Raw genomic sequence first — 19,864 nt, forward strand, 5'->3', positions numbered from 1 at the left:
TGAATATTCTTTCAGGATTTTCATTTTTAATACTGGACATTTTAATAAAGAATGGAGTGGGAATTCCCACAAAAATATAAACTACTCAGAGAGAGAGAGAGAGCATGAGTTTGTGAGAGAAGTGGGAGGGTTTGTGTGTGTGAGTCTTTTTTCATGATTGCATTGTAAATGTGAATTAATCTCAGCAACAAGCAGGGGGAGCTCTGGAGACATGGGTGTGGTGGGATGTTTGTACTTGAAGGAGAAACACAGGGGAAATGATTGATAGCTATGTTAAAAGAAATTACTAATTCATAGCAACTAATGAATTACTGCAGCATTTTACAGCATAGCATATGTATATTCACAGATCCATCCTGCTTTGTAAGAGCAGGGTATATCATTCCATGTCATCAGTGGGTCAGAAGTCTCTGCAAAAGCAACACAGTCCTCATCTCCATGTGCATCATTGGGTTCACCAGTTTTCCAGAACCTTGAATAAGTAACAAAATATCACATAGATGTATTTACATATTTTTCTTGGTTTGAACATATGTATGCACAGTTTTGTGACATTTTTTACATTTTGAAAATGAAAGTAAATAAATGCATATTCTCTTATAAACGTACTGAACATTTCAATCAACAAATGCACATTGCACCACAACCACACATTGCAGCAGTATGACCCTCAGCTACTTGGTCTATAGTAGTTATGACTAGGTTTCAAGGACTGTGGCAGCTAGCTTGAAAGCAGATGTTTCCATTCTTGCCGCCTCTTTTTCCTTCTGCTTTCTTGAATTATGTTTTACTGTCCATGAGACCAAACCACACATACACTGGATGAATGTGCTGGAGATACATTTTTAAGAGTGGTTTGGATGTGTGTGACAGAAAATTTCTAATTGTACAATTGTTCAATTTAGCTCTTACCAGACTTTCCTCTGTAATAGCAGTCAGAGCCAGCCCTGACCAAATTGGAGCCCTAGGCAAGATTTTGGCTGGTGTCCCCTGGCTGCCTCATTCATTCATCAATCGGTGTAGGTACACATTCACAGAAGTGGCATCACTCCATGTGTGTGGGGTTTTTTCTTTTTTGCTAGTAGCTGTTTATTAAATTGGCAAACAAACTTTATCTAGCTAGTAACTTTACTCCAAGCATCAGATAATCACTATTACTATAAAACAGGTAAGAAATTAGTAGATTTGACAAATTCTGACTTCATGTTAAATTATTGTTAGTTTAAAATAATAATTGCTGGAACAGCTGTAATAGTAATTATTATAACAAGAAAATATATATAATATATATAGCAAGAAAAAAATGTATTTAAGTAGTAGATACTTCACTGTGTCTCACGTTATGTACAAAACAAAAACTGCAAAATCACACTGATTCTGGCAGCACATAATAAAATAAAATAATCAGAATGTAAAATATGAAATTCACAATAAAATACTACAGTAGGTTTAAATTAAATACACTCAAACTTAATCTCTGTGGATATTATTTTACATAATAAAAATGATGACATTTTCTGCCATCACAGCTTTTCAAATAAATGCCAAGCACAGGTAAAAAATTCCACTCACAAAGCTTTAACAGTTAATGTCCTCAGTTCACCAGAAATTAAAAAGTGTAATTAAAAGAAAGTTGTAACACAGTGGTAAATATGGCTGTTTTTATTTACAAAATATAATCAAGTTGGTCAGTGACAACATCGGAGATATAGCCTTTTTGCTTTTTTGTCATTTGTTTGTCATACCTGCTGCGCCACGTTTGGTTATACATTATAGAAATTAAATCTGCTAAGGCTTATTGTTTCCAGTCTGGTAAGTCTTGTATATTACTGAGTGTGTTTCCATGCCACCAGAAATTTTATTACTGGATTTAACCCATTAACTGATTATTATGATCATATTTTAGACAGCATTCTTTGTTTAAGATTATTTTTCAGATTTAATTGATTGGATTGAAGCCGTTATAAAGAGATCTCTGTAATAAGGTTTTTCTTCTTTTTTTTTTCTTCCACCATGTGGAACTTTATTCTATTTACTTTTAGCTTTCCTTATTTGAGCATTTACAGATAACTGGATAAAGATACATTTCCCAGAAATGTGCACACTGACAAAAGTAAATTATTTCATTGATACAACAGTTGAATATCTGGGGTCAAATAAAAGTCTACATAAATATTTACAAGTAAAGCATTTCTATGATGCTATGGCAGTCCTTAGGGGTTGGTTGGGGAAAAAATGTTGAAAGTACATTCCTGACTCGTATCGTACTGCAGTTCTACCGTTATTTATTCATTTATTTATATATTTTTGGAAGTAACACACCAAAAAGTTTTTAAAAATATTTATAGCATCACAATTTTAGCCTTTAAAAGCCAATTTTTTTCTACTACTGGGGTGCAGGGGTAACATATATGAAACAAACTGGCTAAAACATCAAGGATGAGTTTTTGGGGGTTTTTTTCAGTTTAAATAAATTAAATAATTTTGTCAATTCTGGAATTTTTTGGGATAAATCATATATTTTCATCCTGTATGTTTTGGAATGGTTTTTTGCTAGTTTCATATATTTTTTTTCAGTTACAGATTTTTTTTTCACTTTTTTTTTCACATTTTCAGTTTCAGACTTTGGCCCGATTCTGCAGGGGGAAGTGGGACATCAGCTGAAAGGGGCATGGTTTAATGACTGACAGCATAACAATAAAGGTGGAGGACCTCCCTCATTGTTGATTATGAAACTGAAAACTGAATAGCAAGAATTCGAAAGTGAAAAAATAAAACAGAAAAAAAAACAGAAAAAGATATAAAACTAGACAAAAATATCTGGAATCCGAAAACATCAAACTGCAACAGACAAATATTGAAAAATTGAAGCAAATTCTATTTAAACTGAAAACAAACATTGTGGACTTATTTTACTTTTGAATACATTGTAGTGTTTTTCAGGCATGGTGGCGCAGCAGGTAGTGTTGCCGTCACACAGCTCCAGGGACTTGGAGGTTGTGGGTTCGTGTCCCGCTCCGGGTGAGTGTGAGGAGTTGGTGTGTTCTCCCCGTGTCTCGTGGGTTTCCTCCGGGTGCTCTGGTTTCCTCCCACAGTCCAAAATCACATGTTGGTAGGTGGATTGGCGACTCAAAGTGCGTGTGTTTCCCCATGAAGAACTGGTGCCCCCTCCAGGGTGTATTCTTGTCTTGCGCCCAAAGATTCTGGGTAGGCTCTGGACCCACCGTGACCCTGAACTGGATAAGCGGTTACAGATAATGAATGAATGTAGTATTTTTCAATCTCAAGATCTTTCTGTTTTATTTTTATTTTTTTTCAAATGAACAAAATTTTTCATTTATTCATTCATTGTCTGTAACCGCTTATCCAGTTCAGCTTCGCACATTCATACCTACGGACACTTTTGAGTCTCCAATGCACCCACCAAAGTGTGTTTTTCACCCATGAGAGGAAGTCGGAGCACCCGGTGAGTTTATTGTGGCGTGCTGCATGATAGTAATAGAATATAAAGATAGAAATCTGATTGTTCTGACTTATAATGCTTGTAAATCTGTTAAACCGATTCTTGCAAAAATCTGATTTTCTTAAGTTATTAGATTAATGTGCTTGTAAATGTTCATTTGTAAAATACAGGTCAGGAAATGAGCCCACATAAGTGAGCACTAATCTAAGTGGACACCAAATTATACTGCACTTTAATCATTTACTTTTTAGGTATGAACACTGACTAGAAGCTGTGTATTGCACTGCTCTTGTTCTGGCCATGTCTGAGCTCAAGTTGAGTTTGGACACAAACCTATTTGTACTAGCTAGGATACATATTTTGTCTGAACACAAAGCACTTTTGTAATCCAGTGTGGATGAATGTCAGCAAAACCTGTAAATGTGAAGTGACAAGATTTGGGGGGGGGTGGGACACAGCTACTCACTTAATGGTCAGTACTGACCCATCTACCCACTTCCACTCTCCTTCATTTTCTGCATCAGTTAAACCAAGCCAGACATATAGGTTTAGTTTTTTAATGAACTCCTAGAACAGAACAGATAGAAATTAGAATAAGCTCAGCGTTCATCTCTCTCTCTCTCTCTCTTTCTCTCTCTCACACACACACTCTCGCACCTGTTCCTCTTTGCTGTTTATGATCAGTAAATCTGCTCCTTTAGCTTTGCAAACATTTCTGGCATCACTCCATGTTTTGAAGTCATTAGAGATGTAGTAATAGCTACTTCCAAGTGACTTTATTCCTTGTAGGTAAGAAATAAAGCTGGTGATCAGCAAGTGAACAAACAAAAAATGCAAAATACACTGCCGCATGTCTGTAACATCTGCTGTCAATTCTAACGACCGAAGAAGAAGTGAATGACTATAATGTTTCAAGTCTTTGGTCATATTTATGAATGAGAATAAATCGATGCCAGAACAAAATGAAAATAATTCTTTCTTTTATAAAGGACCTAAAAAATACATTTTACTTGGATGAAATTACTACTCTCATTACTATGTCATAAATATTGATGCATTAAAACAACAATCAGTCATTTTCTACAGTTATCCTTCATTAATACACCTAGTGGCACAGCACATTCATTAAGGTACTAATTTGTGAGGTATGTGAGTTGCACTAAATGTAAAAAAAGTATATTATTTTAGAGGGTGAATCTGTTTTTTTACTCACCGAATCGTTGTAATAGATCCGTATTGGTGCATTTATTTGCATTTAGAGCTTTATTTATCTGCTCTTTCTCCTTAGTCAGGTCCTGGTAGCTGCTCTTCAGCTGATCCCTTTCCTTGATCATGACCTGATTGCTGTTCTTTAGCTGATCTCTCTCTGTAGTCAGATTTTTGATGCTGGATAAGAGGGTCTCTCTCTCTGCTCGGGACATACCATCTTTCTCTTCTTTTATATTAATGTCTGCATTAAGAAAACATTACCTTTACTTAAATTAGCTCTTACAAAAGACTTTATGGTTTCTATATTTGCAATCAGAATTATGGACTGAATGGAACTGTAATATGTATTGAACTGTTTGTATTTTCTTTTTATTTGAAATGAGATATTTGTGTTTGAGAATATTTACAGTTCACGTAGAGCACTATGATGGTGATCAGCAGGAGAATGCACAGCACTCCGAGAGACACTGCAGTCAGTAGGGAACATCCGATTCTTGTTCTACCAACTAATCATACATTCTGTTGCTGAAAATAAGTTCTTAATATTCATACTCTAAATCATGCAAAGCAATGAATACATATATATAGAGCAGAGGTAATGTATATTAACACAACAGAAATAAAACCTTGTTTAGCCACTGTTTTATTTATATATACACATATATATATATATATATATAATGTGTGTGTATATATAAATAAAACAGTGGCTAAACAAGGTTTTATTTCTGTTGTGTTAATATACATTACCTCTGCTCTGTGTTGCTGTTGTCTTTCTCCCTGTGCTGTTTACCGGCACTCCTAAAGCATTTACATTTTCATAAATAGTTACAGTATTCTCCACTTGCTCTCTTCTGTCCATCTCACTCAGTTCAACTCCTTGTGCAGTTTTGTACATTCCCTTTGACACTATCTTTCTGATATATTTGCTTGGTACACACTGAGGTGTTGCTTTTATAATGTTAATACAAAATAAGCATAAGGAAGGAAGTGCCCCTACTTCAGTGTTTGTGGTTTAAAGCAGCTTGTGTGTCCATGTTTAATGATCACATCTCTGGCATCTCTCAATTCATAGCATTTAAAGTTTGTGGCACATGTTCTTAGTCACAAACCAATTTCTGTTGCAAAGACTGAACCTTTTGTCAAGCCTGTTTTAATCCTTTATATTAAATTATTTGTTTTGCTTACAGGTGAATGTTACAAGATGGTGTAACTTCTATAAACATGTTATTCATATTTTGCACATTTAACTTTTTTGGAGTGTGTTGTATGTGTAAAATTTCAAATGTGTTCATAATTAGCTAATATACAATTAGCTAATATATATATATATATATATATATATATATATATATATATATATATATATATATATATATATATATATATATATATGCGCAGGGATTAATTTACCATTTAATTCAGTGATGTAATGTGGGAGACCCACCCATGGATTCTCATGGATTGCACAAAACAAAAATAAACAATTTCAAATATATTGTCTGCTACTTTGTTAAATGTTAAACTGCTCCATGAAACCCTGTGTTCCTACTAAACACATTTACTGTTATTTCAGGAAAAAAGATTGATTTTAAAAACTGATAATGATATATCAGTGATGAGAATGGTAAGGAGGAAGTAAGTATGCACAAGTTTCTTAACACATCAGTTTTTGGCTGATTGCTTTTTTAAGCTGGCCCTGTGTCATCTCCTTTCTGTTGACTTGTTGAGTGTTTGTGATGGTGCCTTCAGTGTTCGAGCTTAATTCCTCAGGCTTTTATTATGATTCCCTGAACTCTAAAATCAACTTTCATAAATATCCCCATTCATCTCCACTTTCCTTCAGTTAATTTCACTCAGGTCAGAGCTGAGTGAATCATATCAGCCATTCTCCTGTATATCTCCTCCCATCTAATTTCAGCACTAACCTACTACACAGCAAAAGTAGAATGGTTTGCTCTGAAGCTTCAGCTGGTTATTAAAATATATGTTGTTGTCAGGAAATAAGCACAGAAGAAACACACTGGGCATATTTTTGTGTATGTGGCTTTAGGGTATTTACAAGCACAACTAGTTCTCCACAATGCAGTGTTAGTAAAATATCATTCAAATGTTACAAATGAATTTTTGTTGGGAGGACGTCTTAAATTGCTCCCATCAAAAATTAATAAAACTTGCTTCCATCATCCACAACTCTTGCCAGGATATCTTCTGCTTCTCTAGATTCTCCCATCAAAGCCACTGACCTTGTTTTGTCGGTGATGCTGCTGTTGTTCACTGTGCCTCCTCTTCATGCTCTTGAATAAATCTAGTCATCATTTGCCTTCATTCTGTGATGTGGCCTTATGAAACGCTTTCCACAAATCTTCTGACCCAAGGCCTGCTCTTCTACATCGTACTTGGCCAATCACATCCCTTAGCTCTTATGAGCTCCTGGCTACCTGCACAGCCACCCTCGGATTCCACTTACTTCCTGCTTTTGTGACTGGTGCCACTGCTTTTATCACTGCATCCCTTGATCCTGACAAAATCATCTCACAACTCATCTTCGCACATTTAAATTCCTGCATCCCTCTCCCATACTATGCCACACTATGTAAACACTGCGGCACCCCTAGCCAAATCTTTATCGCCATATTCATGACTTTTTCCATCCTCTGTACTACTGTGATTGGAAAATCATAAACTGTCAGTGGCCATATAATATGAGGCAGTAAGCCAAACTGCAGACACCACAGTTTCAGCTTCCCTGGCAAACATAATCTATCAATGCTATTAATAGCCCTAACCAGCCTTTAGGCGCATAACTTGCTCTGTGTCATTTAGTGCTGTACTGTAGTCTGGCCCCGGGCCAAATACAGCCCGCTGTAAGATTTTAATTGGCCCGCATCATCACTTGACAGAATACATCATTAGTGGCCCACTGGCACTTGGCAGTTTTTTTCTTTTACCTGATGGTGGCAGTAGTGGGCTAATGTATAGGATATGGCACCACTGTGTTAATGAACTAAGCTAAACTTAAACACCATTCATTCCTCTGGGCCAGCAAATTAATTCACAGAACAACATTTGGTGATGGCTGCAGCAAAACACAATGCAAATTTGACAGTGAGAACCAGCAATTTCAAGAGAGGGAAATATTTGCAGTAAAATGTTGGATTTTACACTTTTAATAGTTAATGCTCTAAAATGAAATTCAGTAGTTAATATATATAAACTGTTTTGTAAACGTGTTTTCATAGTTTGAATACATTGTTGTAAATAATTTATGAATAATTAGATTAGATTAGATTCAACTATGTCAGCTGTCTCTCTCAAAGTCTTTACCCTGTTGTCAGCTGCCCTGTTTACAGCAGTCACTAGCTAATCTAGATAAGTCATTGTAAACATACACAGGGTAAGATGTAAAATATCCTATGCCAATCCATTAGAGCTTCACATAGCAAGTTTATTATTGCAAGCAATGGTCTAATGACTTTATGTTTGATTTGTTTAAACAACTGCAAACATACAGGATCCAGTAAACATGAATATGATTTTGATGAGCTAATTAAACTAAACAAATCATTTTCACTAACAGGACTGAAGTAGCCTAAGTGTACCTCAGGGCTGATTTGAGGGTTTATCAATGAGTCAATGTGACTTTGGGCTGATTTTGGATTTTCAAGCGAATGTAATCAGTTTTATAAACGTCATGAAATAATTACTACAGAAATCAGAGGGGAGAATGGAGTTGATTTCTTTTTTGATGCCAACTAGTTTTGACATTGTGCTAAAAAGGAATCTAGGGCTGTTGTTTTTTTTCCTATAAGGGAAGAGATATATTGTGTTTTGACCTTTTCGTTGACTGTCAGGAAATGTGGGCACCATGGCTTTGCAATATGGTTAGAAAATAATTTGTTGACAAATTGCGAGTTTGGTTGTTTGAATGCTTGAGCACTTATCAGGGCTTTGCCTTGGAGAGAGGAAGGCCTCCTGATAAGTGTGATGGAGAAAAAATTGTGATAGAGATAAAAATGTGATAAATGTTATTGGTTTTGAGTTCCTGTTGCCCAGAGTATGTGGCCACAAGGACTGAGGTTTACAATGAAGAGCCCAAATCACTGTCATATATATTTTCAGTAGAAAAAATTGAAGCAACAAAGAAAAATGGAAATTAGAACAGAAATACAGATGTTCTCTTCAGCAACAGCTCTTCTTATGTTTACACTTTCAGTTATGGTCCTTCCATGTTTAAAATACAGTAGCATATTAATATTTACATCCTTACATGAAATCTCTGATCAGTAGAATTACCACACCCATATACAACACTTCAGTTCATGGTCGCGGTGGGTCCAGAGCCCACCTGGAACACCCGGAGGGGGCGCCAGTCCTTCACAGGGCAACACAGACACACACACACTTTCACACCTACGGACAATTTCGAGTCACCAATCCACCTACCAACGTGTGTTTTTGGACTGTGGGAGGAAACCGGAGCACCCGGAGGAAACTCACGCGGACACAGGGAGAACACACCAACTCCTCACAGACCGTCACCCGGAGCGGGAATCAAACCCACAACCTCCAGGCCCTCCAGGAGCTGTGTGACTGTAACACTACCTGCTGCGCCACCGTGCCACCCATATACAAAACTGATCTGCTTTAATGTGTATATTTTACATCACATGTGCATTCAGTCATTTATTACCACCAAAATTAGCAAACACTATTCGTGAAAGTGATATTTTATTAATTTAGCATTTTTACTGTTAAGTGCAACACGCAAGATGAAGAATCACGTTTTGTAGTTCCTGAACTTTGTTTATACTCTATAGATTGTGTCATCCACATATTTTATTAATTACTCCTTTAAAAGGAATTAAATGAAATCGACAATTCATGTAAATTACTTGAGCACTTTAGGGGAAAACAGTGTGTATTCACAGATCCATTTTGCTGTGTAAGAGCAGGGTATGTCATTCCATGTCTTCAGTGGGTCAGCAGTCTCAGAGAAAACAGCACAGTCCTCCTCTCCATTGTAGTCATTGGGTTCACCATTTATCCAGAACCTAGAATTAGAGACATCATATTTCACATAGGTGTATTAAGGTGTGTTACTTTCTTTGTACACATGCAGTGGTTGGACAATGAAACTGAAACACCTGATTTTAGACCACAATAATTTATTAGTATGGTGTAGGGTCTCCTTTTGTGGCAAATACAGTGTCAATTGGTCTTGGGAATGACATAAACAAGTCCTGCACAGTGGTCAGATGGATTTTAAGCCATTCGTTTTGCAGGATAGTGGCCAGGTCACTATGTGATGCTGGTGGAGGAAAATGTTTCCTGACTCGCTCCTCCAAAACACCCCAAAGTGGCTCAATAATATTTAGATCTGGTGACTGTGCAGGCCATGGGAGATGTTCAACTTCACTTTCATGTTCATCAAACCAATCTTTCACCAGTCTTGCTGTGTGTATTGGTGCATTGTCATCCTGATACATGACACCGCCTTCAAGATACAATGTTTGAAACATGCACATGGATGCACGCGGTCCTCCAGAATGGTTCGGTAGTCCTTGGCAGTGACGCGCCCATCTAGCACAAGTATTGGGCCAAGGGAATGCCATGATATGGCAGCCCAAACCATCACTGATCCACCCCCATGCTTCACTCTGGGCATGCAACAGTCTGGGTGGTACACTTCTCCCGGATGTGGGGAAAACAGTAAAGGTGGACTCATCAGAGAACAATACATATTTCACATTGTCCACAGTGCTTCTTACACCATTGAAACTGACGTTTGGCATTGGCATGAATGACCAAAGGTTTGGCTATAGCAGCCTGGCCGTGTATATTGACTCTGTGGAGCTCCCGACGGACAGTTCTGGTGGAAACAGGAGAGTTGAGGTGCACATTTAATTCTGCCGTGATTTGGGAAGCCGTGGTTTTATGTTTTTTGGATACAATCCGGGTTAGCACCCGAACATCCCTTTCAGACAGCTTCCTCTTGCGTCCACAGTTAATCCTGTTGGATGTGTTTCATCCTTCTTGATGGTATGCTGACATTACCCTGGATACTGTGGATACTCTTGATACATCACAAAGACTTGCTGTCTTGGTCACAGATGCGCCAGCAAAACGTGCACCAACAGTTTGTCCTCTTTTGAACTCTGGTATGTCACCCATAATGTTGTGTGCATTGCAATATTTTGAGCAAAACTGTGCTCTTACCCTGCTAATTGAACCTTCACATTCTGCTCTTACTGGTGCAATGTGCAATTAATGAAGATTGGCCACCAGGCTGGTCCAATTTAGCCATGAAACCTCCCACAATAAAATGACAGGTTTCAGTTTCATTGTCCAACCCCTGTATATGCACCATTATGTGAGTTTTGTTGATATTCTGGAAAATAAATAAGTACACATTCTCTACAGAAAAAAAAACACTCCTGGACATTTGTTAAATGTATTCTGTGTTCAAATGGTCAAATCTTTTGCACTGTGAGCTGTATGAGACAAACTCTTGTGCCTTCCAGAATGAGAAAATAGCAACTACACTTTAGTCCAGCTCCAAATCACTCCGCGTCTCTAACCAAGCCTCAAAAACTATGGCCTTTTACTACGTTGTCAGTCACAAAGTGAGGGTTGGTACCATCTAGTTTGAATCAGGAAATTTCCAGTTTTCCCATGCCATATTCCAGTGCCATGGAACTAAAATAACGCCATACAGCTGGCAATTTTCTGTGGCAGAAGTATTCTCACTGCTGAAAATTTTCATATGTAGTTCATGCAGGAGGCATGACATGATTTCATTGTGAATTCAGAAAATTACTTGCTCTTGTACTAGGAGTCTAGCAGGGTAAAATCAGGTTAGTGTCCTGTACAAATGATTCTGGCACTTGCATTCACACTTCAGTTAATATCCAGAAAAAGGGTTATTATACACTACCTATAAATACACTACACTAAATATAAGCTGACATACATGTGATGGAAACACAAGTTTAAAATTAGCATTAAAAAAAATTCTCAGTGTACACATCCTCAATTAAGTTATTGCTAGACTTTCCGTGATTGCAGTTCTTCTAATAACCACATCTCAGAACTAGTTATTTTGTGAGGAGTTTGAAGATTATAATGACTTCAGCCAAAATTTTCTGCTTAAATATATGCAAAGAAAATGTGTGCTATGTACGTCATGTAAATGTGAGTAAGTATGTTTAAGGCAGGAAAGCAATGGATACTTCTGCTTACATTTCCTGTACTGAAAAGGAAGTAGTGTGTGTAGTAAAAGCGGTGCAGACAATTCAGAAAATTTGAAATTTCTGCAAAAAAATGAAGCGGATGCGCTGTTATCAAACCAGGAACAGGTGCATATAAATATAAATTTGTAAAAGAATGCACTTTTCACTGACCAGAAGATTTGTATCACTGAGCCTATAATGGAACGGGTCAGGACTGAACTTGATCAGGACTGTACTTGGTCAGAACTGTACTCTTTTATTATGTGATGAGATCTGAAAACAACACAGCTACTCACTCAGTGGGCGCTAGTGACCCGTCTACCCACTTCCACAAGCCTTCTGTTTTTTCATCACTTAAACCAAGCCAAGTATATATGTCTTGTTTCTTAATGAATTCCTAGAAGAGAACAGATTGTAAAACAGAATTATTTAAATCTCTCTTCCTCTTCCTCTCTCTCTTTCTCTCTCTCTCTCTCTCTCTCTCTCTCTCTCTCACCTGTTCCTCCTTGTTGTTTATGATCAGCAGATCTGCTCCTTTATCTCTGCAGTCCTGTCTGGACTCATTCCATGTCTTAAAGTCAGTAGAGATGTGGTAAAAGCTGCTTCCAAATGACTTCATACATTCTAGATATATACAAAATAATTTTGGTTATCAGCAGGAGAAAAAGCCCATAAAACAGTGATTGTTTATCATGTAAAAGATGGTCATGTATATTTTCAAATTTAGAGTCTTTAAGTTTAGCTCTTAGGGTGCTTATACACACACCTACATTGTTTGGACCAAAAGACCAAAATATGGCCCAACCCAAGGATGTATTCTCTTTAAATGGGTTTCATTTTGTGTGCAGTGTTAAAACACTTTTTTTGGATGGTTTGGCCTTTCTGACCAATTATTTGAAGTTGAGGCAGTATAAATGACAGAGATGGACATGACCAGGTGATTTACTCACTGCCTTCACTCCTAATAAAATGTACAAAAATATTTAAAAACTTTAACTGTATAATAACTATACAATGCTGCTTTCAGTGAAAAAAAGTGTAGCATCCATGAACAGTTAACATTATTTTATATAAAACCTTTGTATGTGCATTTTAACATGAGGAAAAATAATATATAACACCCCCCTCCAAGATTCCACATTGATTGTCTTGGTTTTAATGTTGCTTTACTATAGTAAACATGAATAAATGCTATAATTTAAAAAAAAATGAAATTCCCAGTGCATTATTTCTTCTTTCTGTGAATAATAAGCTGGTAAATAAACAATAAACAAATGATTAACAACAAATTTCTTTAGTGTACTCAGTAAACTGCAGTGTTAAAACAGCACTTATTGATTTAATATATAGAATGTAACAAAACATAAACTTTGGTTTGGAACTGGTCTGGAATTTTACATCTCAGAAAAGCTGTTCAGTGCTGACTGTCATTGTCTTATTTTAGGTCAGCTGTGATTTTAGCTGAGAAACATTTATATGTATTTATTTATTTATCTGGGCAATCACTCTCTTGCCTCTTGGGGAGGAACAAAATGTGGTGTGGGCCAATATTTCCTCAGGGTGGGACTAACCAGCAGAGAAGAAACCCACAATGTGTGACTCCTTCCTCTGCTCAGGATGCATTTACTACATTATATTTGGTAACATTTTAAATTACAGCCTGCTAATAACTGGGTAAGTACAGATTAAGTACCTGTTAAGTAAGCTGTAAGATAAAATAAGTACTGAGTAAGTAAAGAGTCTGATACTACAAATATGTGATTATTACTTGGTATATCTTACAAACACTTTACAAATAAGGAACGTAACTATGTTCCGAATCCATTGTAATTCTAAGCATAATTATAGATTAAAAAATTGAATTAAAATCATGGCAGTTTAAGCAAGTGACTATTACTGTGATTTTTATAAATAAGGAATGCAGCTACTATTTTGAATTGACAGTAGTTCTGAATGTAATTAAAGATTCTTTCAAATTATTTACACTGTACATACAGAGAAGGACAAGGTCAGCTACTTTCATTACAGGCACTAGAAGAGTTGAATGGTGCTTTGTACTCAATAGGTTCACAACATGATTTACCAAAATTTACAATAATTATCATCACATACTTAGACTTAGAAAATATTGTACACTGTTGAGCCTATATGTCTTGAGGAATTATATGTACATACCTAAATAATGAATAAATGATTAAATGAATTGTAAGATACCCAGTAATAACCACATGTTTCTAGTATCCTTTCCTTTACCCCCTAGAACTCATTTTATCTTATGGCTTACTTAACAGGTACATACTCTGTACTTCCCCAGTAATTAGTGGGTTGTAATTTAAAGTGTTACCCAGTCAGCATTTTCTCCAGTGATTTCTCTTCATTGTAAGATACAGCCTGCCAGTTACTTGCCTGAATATATGAGAGGTTCTGCACTAAACCTATTTTGAACATGGATGCCTTCAAGTATGCACCCACTGAGCATGAACTGGTCTAATAAATGATGAGAGAATAATTCAATTTTTCATGTGAGATTTTTCATGAGGTATATAAATACCACATTCATAAATATTGATTTCAGATTACTTTAGCAGGTATTTTATTCATTATCCTTAAGCCACTATTAATATGTTAATATTTTTAAATTTTACATTCAGGTTACTATTATATAATTGTCCCTATGTACTTCAACTATGTATTATGTACCCGGCTTGTTTTACATAGCCATTTTAGCAGAACAATACAGGTGAAGGTGCATTTAGAGTTTTGTTTTTCTGTTCTTTCTTCTCACTCAGATCCTGGTTTCTGCTCTTCAGCTGATCCATTTCCTCAGTCAGATTCTGGTTTCTGTCCTTTAGCTGATCCATTTCCTCAGTCAGATTCTGGTAGCTGCTCTTTAACTGATCTCTCTCTTTAGTCAGATTTTTGATGTTGATTAAGTGGTTTGCTCTGAGAGAAAATATGTTTTTGGACATACTGTCCTTCTCTTCTTTCAAATGAATATCTGCATGGAAAAAAACTTTCAATTTCTTAACTAAGCTCTTATAGTAAAGTTTATATATTTTTCATTTGAAAGAGAAAATATGACTAACTTTATTAATTGTTTGTTTCTATGCTTTTGTATGTTTTTGTATTTGAGAGTGAAATACTCACATTTCTTGTAGAGCACTATGCTGGTGATCAACAGGAGAATGCACAGCAGTCCAAGACACACTGCAGCAAGTCTGAAACATCTGACTCTTGCTCTAACAACTGATAAAAAATGAGGAATTACACAAAATGAGGAATTTCTAAATATTCATTCATTCATTATCTGTAACCACATGTCCAGTCAGTACTTCACAGGGCAACACACAGTCACTCACACGTTCCAACCTATGGACACTTTTTGATTCGCCTATCCACCTACCAATGTGTGTTTTTCGACCGTGGGAGGAAACCGGAGGATACGTGCTAAATATTTCTTCAATATATTCATTATATTAAGTTGATATAGAGTAATTCAAAATTTTGTCACTGCTGGATCAACATAACTTAAAATGTCTTTTAATGGAAGGTGATTGACGTATATTTTTATACATGTATATGTATTGATGTATATTTTCAATTTCACCATTAGCATTTACGATGGTGATGGAGGTAGCAATCAGGGCCTCTAAGTGGGTTGCATATGGGTAGAGGTTGCATGGTGGTACTCGGTTTTCCCTAATCAGGGCTTACATGGATGGCATGATGACCCTGACAACTACTGTGTCTTGCACACGGAAGTTGCTGGGGAAGTTAAATGATAATCTCAGGTTGGCTAGGCTGAAAGTTAAACCGAGCAAGTCTAGAAGTCTCTCGATTGTCAAAGGAAAACTTGTACAGGAAAATTTTGGATAGAACGAGAAATTATTCAGTACTGGAGATACCAGTGAATAATTTAGGTAGATGTATACCAGTGCAGCGCTAAATGATATTGACCAAGTTGTGGGAATAATGGCTGAATTGGTGAAGGCTATTAATAACATTGACAGACCATGTCTGCCAGTGAAGTTGAAATTGTGGTGTCTGCAGTTTGGCTGACTGCCTCGTATTAGATGGCTGTTGACAGTTTATGACATTTCAATTATAGAAGTAGAGAGGATGGAACTGCTTATGAACAGGCTATAAGGAAGTGGCAAGGGGTGCAACAGTGTTTAAGTGGCAGGCACATATTAGACCGGTGGAGATAGGCGTTAGGGGATTTGTAGCCAAGTCTGCCACATCACTGCTTGTGCAGTTCGGCATCAGGGGCTGGAAACTAAGGACAGCTTATCAGAAACAGCTGAAAGGTCTAGTCAGTGGTTGTGGATAAGAAGAACACAGACTAGTTGGGGAAATGCACTGTAGAGGTTTAACGGTGCCCGTGGGGCTAGGTACAGCCTTAGACACCAGGGAGGACAGTGTGGATTTATGGTTGTTGAAACTTAAGAGTAAGATAGGAGTGTAAAGCTGGCTTGGATAGCGGTGGGTTTGGGGCGGCAGACTTCACTGTTGAGCCTTCTGGAGGTGTTGTGGGCATAATTCAGCAAAACACTGACGAGGAGCGGTGCCAACCTGATGACCCCTGTGAAGAGCTAGTGATGCAGTGGGTGGTTTGGGTAGTCATGTGATGGGCTTAATGATTAACCATAGATGTAAAGGGTAGCTGGTTGCTGATCAGATCATAAATGGCCACTTCAAACTTAGGGTGTAGCTGTAGGATTGGAACAATAGAAATTATGTGGCAGCTAGTAGGGAGAAAGTGGGGTGGGCCCTGTGTGAAGCTCTAATGGATTGGCACAGGATATTTTACATCTTATCTTGTGTATGATTATAATTAATTGTAAGTAGGTTTGCACCATTTAATTTAACATTGAAGTTTCACTGCAATGTAAACAGCAGCTGGAGATTTGATTTTATTAGTGTGATTATATTAGGCAATCACACTAAGGTTCCTCTTAAGTTTTAAGTTACTTCTTCTTGTCCTTCTTTATCTTTCAGTTATTATTCTACCTACTTAATGTCTGGTTTAGTCTGCCTACAATATTGCGACATCGTCTTTAATTTGTGCATCTTATTGATGACATGTATTAAGCATTTGGATATGTGCACCCGTTCAGACCTTTTTTTTTTACATTCATTACTATAGAATTTTTTCATTCATTCATTCATTCATTATCTGTAACCGCTTATCCAGTTCAGGGTCGTGGTGGGTCCAGAGCCTACCTGGAATCATTGGGCGCAAGGCAGGAATACACCCTGGAGGGGGCGCCAGTCCTTCACAGGGCAACACACACACACGTTCACTCACACCTACACACGTACATTTTTGAGTCACCAATCCACCTACCAACGTGTGTTTTTGGACTGTGGGAGGAAACCGGAGCACCTGGAGCAAACCCACGTGGACACGGGGAGAACACACCAAACTCCTCACAGACAGTCACCCGGAGCGGGGCTCAAACCCACAATCTCCAGGCCCCTGGAGCTGTGTGACTGCAACACTACCTGCTGCACCACTGTGCTGTCCAGATTTTTTTCAAGCTACTCTAATTTGTCCAATTTAAGCTACTGCCACCAGATTTTCAAATTAATTTTTCCACCTGTGAAAAGTCAGAATGTCCTTGTGTTTTTAAAATGTTATGAAATAAAGAAATATATTATTTTCAATAAGAGACATGTGGGTGGCAGCTGCAGCAGCTCATTATTCCATAGTTATGGGGCTATGACTGCAAACCACAATCTCCCCTTAGCTTCAACCTATATTTAGGAACCACCAGAAGGAGCTGATCATTGAATCTGAGTGAAGCTGATGGAACAAACATTTGTAGAAGTTCAGAAGGATATAGGAGCCAGTCCATTCAATGATATATAAACAAACATCTTAAAATTATTCTAGAAACACCCAGGAAGCCAGTATGGAAAAATATATGTTCCTCTGTGTGTGTGTTCTTATTTAAAGTCAAGTTGCAGCATTTTGGACCAGCTGTAAACATGACATGACCAACACCAACATAATGAGTGAATGAGATAAAAGCACTTATGCCTCTTTCAATATCATTTAAAAAATAAAAAGGACGTGATTTTGGTCGGCTGAAAAAAGAAGATATAATGACTGAGTTTATCTGTTGTTCTAAAATAAATTATCACTTCTATAGTTTTTACAGTATGTTTTATATAAGTCTGGAAATATAAATGGCATAAAGGGGCATCAGAGACATTACTGCATCCAAAATTCATAACTTCAGTTTTATTTTCAATTTAGCATCTTCCAGGTTAGTGTGGCACGGTGGCGCAGCAGATAGTGTCGCATGTCACACAGCTCCAGTCCCGCTCTGGGTAAATGTCTGTGAGGAGTTTGGTGTGTTCTACGTGTGCTCTGTTTTTTTCTCATGGTCCAAAAACACACGTTGGTAGGTGGATTGGTGAATCAAAAGTGTCCGTAGGTGTGAGTGACTGCGTGAGTGTTGCCCTGTGAAGGACTGGCGCCCCCTCCAGGGTGTATTCCTGCCTTGTGCCCAATGAGTCCAGGTAGGCTCTGGACACACTGCAACCCTGAACTGGATAAGGGTTACAGATAATGAATGAATGAATGAATGAATGTTCCAGGGTTTAATATAAATAAACCTTGAATGGTAAGTAAATGTTGAAAGTGTGTTCCTCCCTGTATAAAACACGTTAAACAATTGAAAAAATATTTCCATAATTTCTAATAGTTTTCTCTTTCATTTGCTTTCTACTGGTGAAAGAAACCAGAAGGGTAGTGTGGCATTACATAATGACAAAGGTAGAGGGCGTAAAAACACCATGTGAATTTCGCGAGCACAGGATGTATACTGCACACATTGAACATAATCTTTTTCTGGGTTTTACACTCTCGATATAATATATTTTAGTTTCATTCCTGCGCCGAGCTCTTTTCCCCTCGTCACTTTCTGCGCTTGAGAATATTTTCTGCACGTGTGAAATGGGCGGGTTTGTGGGTGGGGGTCGGTGTAGTTTCTCCCAGTGAATGCTACTTGCTGATGTCTCCTGGTTCAGTGACTGTACGCCTCAGACTATAGGGCCTTCTACAGGAACACAAACATGGAGTGTGGTTCCAAAGCAATCCCATAGTGTCTCTGTACAGTAAGAGCGAGAGGAATACAAAGTAAACATATTGATCAGGAGTCGACTGTCTCAGTTTTCTAAAGCCTTCTTGCAGGTAACATTTCCATATGTATATCGCGTATGCTATTATGCCCAAAAAGGGAGCAATCCAACTTAATAGACTGCATTGCACACACAATTTTGCAGCAGTTCTTTCTTAATTATAAATTATATATTTACAATAAAGGTCAGCTGAACATTTTGTTTCACTTGTGGCTGTATGATGGCCAACATACCAGAGTCTCTGCAGTGGCAACCTATTGAATTGGACTGCTGCCTTATGGGCCAAGTTGGTACACTAATTCTGAGCGCTAAAAATCCGGTAAATACATGAATTAATTAGTCAATCTGCCGCTCTTGCTGGTCAAAGGTGGTACATGCTAGTTTTTAGTACTCAGCTACATTTTTTTTGCCGGACCGCCTACCGGTCCGGCCTGGAAGAGGCGTTTTCTGACTGACTGGCTAACTCCACTTCGGTGTACGTTTTAGGACAGACCTCAGCGTCAGTACTCAGGCATTGAACAGAACGGCATCGTCCCTCGTACGGAACGACTTCAAGTCTCGGGAAAACCATCATGTCTCACAACTCGTGTAATTAAACATCAGGCTTCAGACCAAACGGCCTCTGCCCAAACTTCCTCGGAAAAAAATCTTCAGACCAAACAAACCTAAAATATTGTAAAGGGAAGTGGTGCTGAGACAGTTTGTGGTGTTAGTGTGTTTATAAAACTTCACAAAGCTGCACACAGCCTCCTTAAACTTCACATGCTTTAACCTGTTACATTGAATAAATAAGTAATTGTAATTCTTAATT

General features: G+C 37.6%; 1 protein-coding gene across 1 annotated transcript; it reads right to left on the reverse strand.

Annotated features, from left to right (window-relative positions):
- Window positions 1-321: 321 nt before the first annotated feature.
- On the reverse strand, window positions 322-15,585 carry LOC136675832 (macrophage mannose receptor 1-like). Its single transcript, XM_066652605.1, has 9 exons — window positions 15,525-15,585; window positions 15,052-15,150; window positions 14,690-14,902; window positions 12,401-12,528; window positions 12,201-12,301; window positions 9,568-9,726; window positions 4,121-4,265; window positions 3,930-4,030; window positions 322-472 (listed from the first exon to the last, which is right to left on the reverse strand). The coding sequence occupies exons 1-9, from the start codon at window positions 15,583-15,585 to the stop codon at window positions 322-324; spliced, it is 1,158 nt and encodes a 385-aa protein (XP_066508702.1).
- Between the last annotated feature and the right edge of the window lie 4,279 nt (window positions 15,586-19,864).

The sequence above is a fragment of the Hoplias malabaricus genome, chromosome 2 (genome assembly GCF_029633855.1).
Source record: "Hoplias malabaricus isolate fHopMal1 chromosome 2, fHopMal1.hap1, whole genome shotgun sequence".
NCBI classification, from domain to species: Eukaryota; Metazoa; Chordata; class Actinopteri; order Characiformes; family Erythrinidae; genus Hoplias; species Hoplias malabaricus.

Bases quoted from the DNA above. Each gene is read 5' to 3' on its own strand.
- LOC136675832 (XM_066652605.1), bottom strand. From the start codon at position 15,585: ATGCAACCTCTACCCATATGCAACCCACTTAGAGGCCCTGATTGCTAC. The intron at 12,302-12,400 runs GTGAGAGAGAGA...GTTCTCTTCTAG, and splicing joins TAAACAACAAGGAGGAACAG to GAATTCATTAAGAAACAAGA. The intron at 4,031-4,120 runs GTGCGAGAGTGT...GTTCTGTTCTAG, and splicing joins TAAACAGCAAAGAGGAACAG to GAGTTCATTAAAAAACTAAA.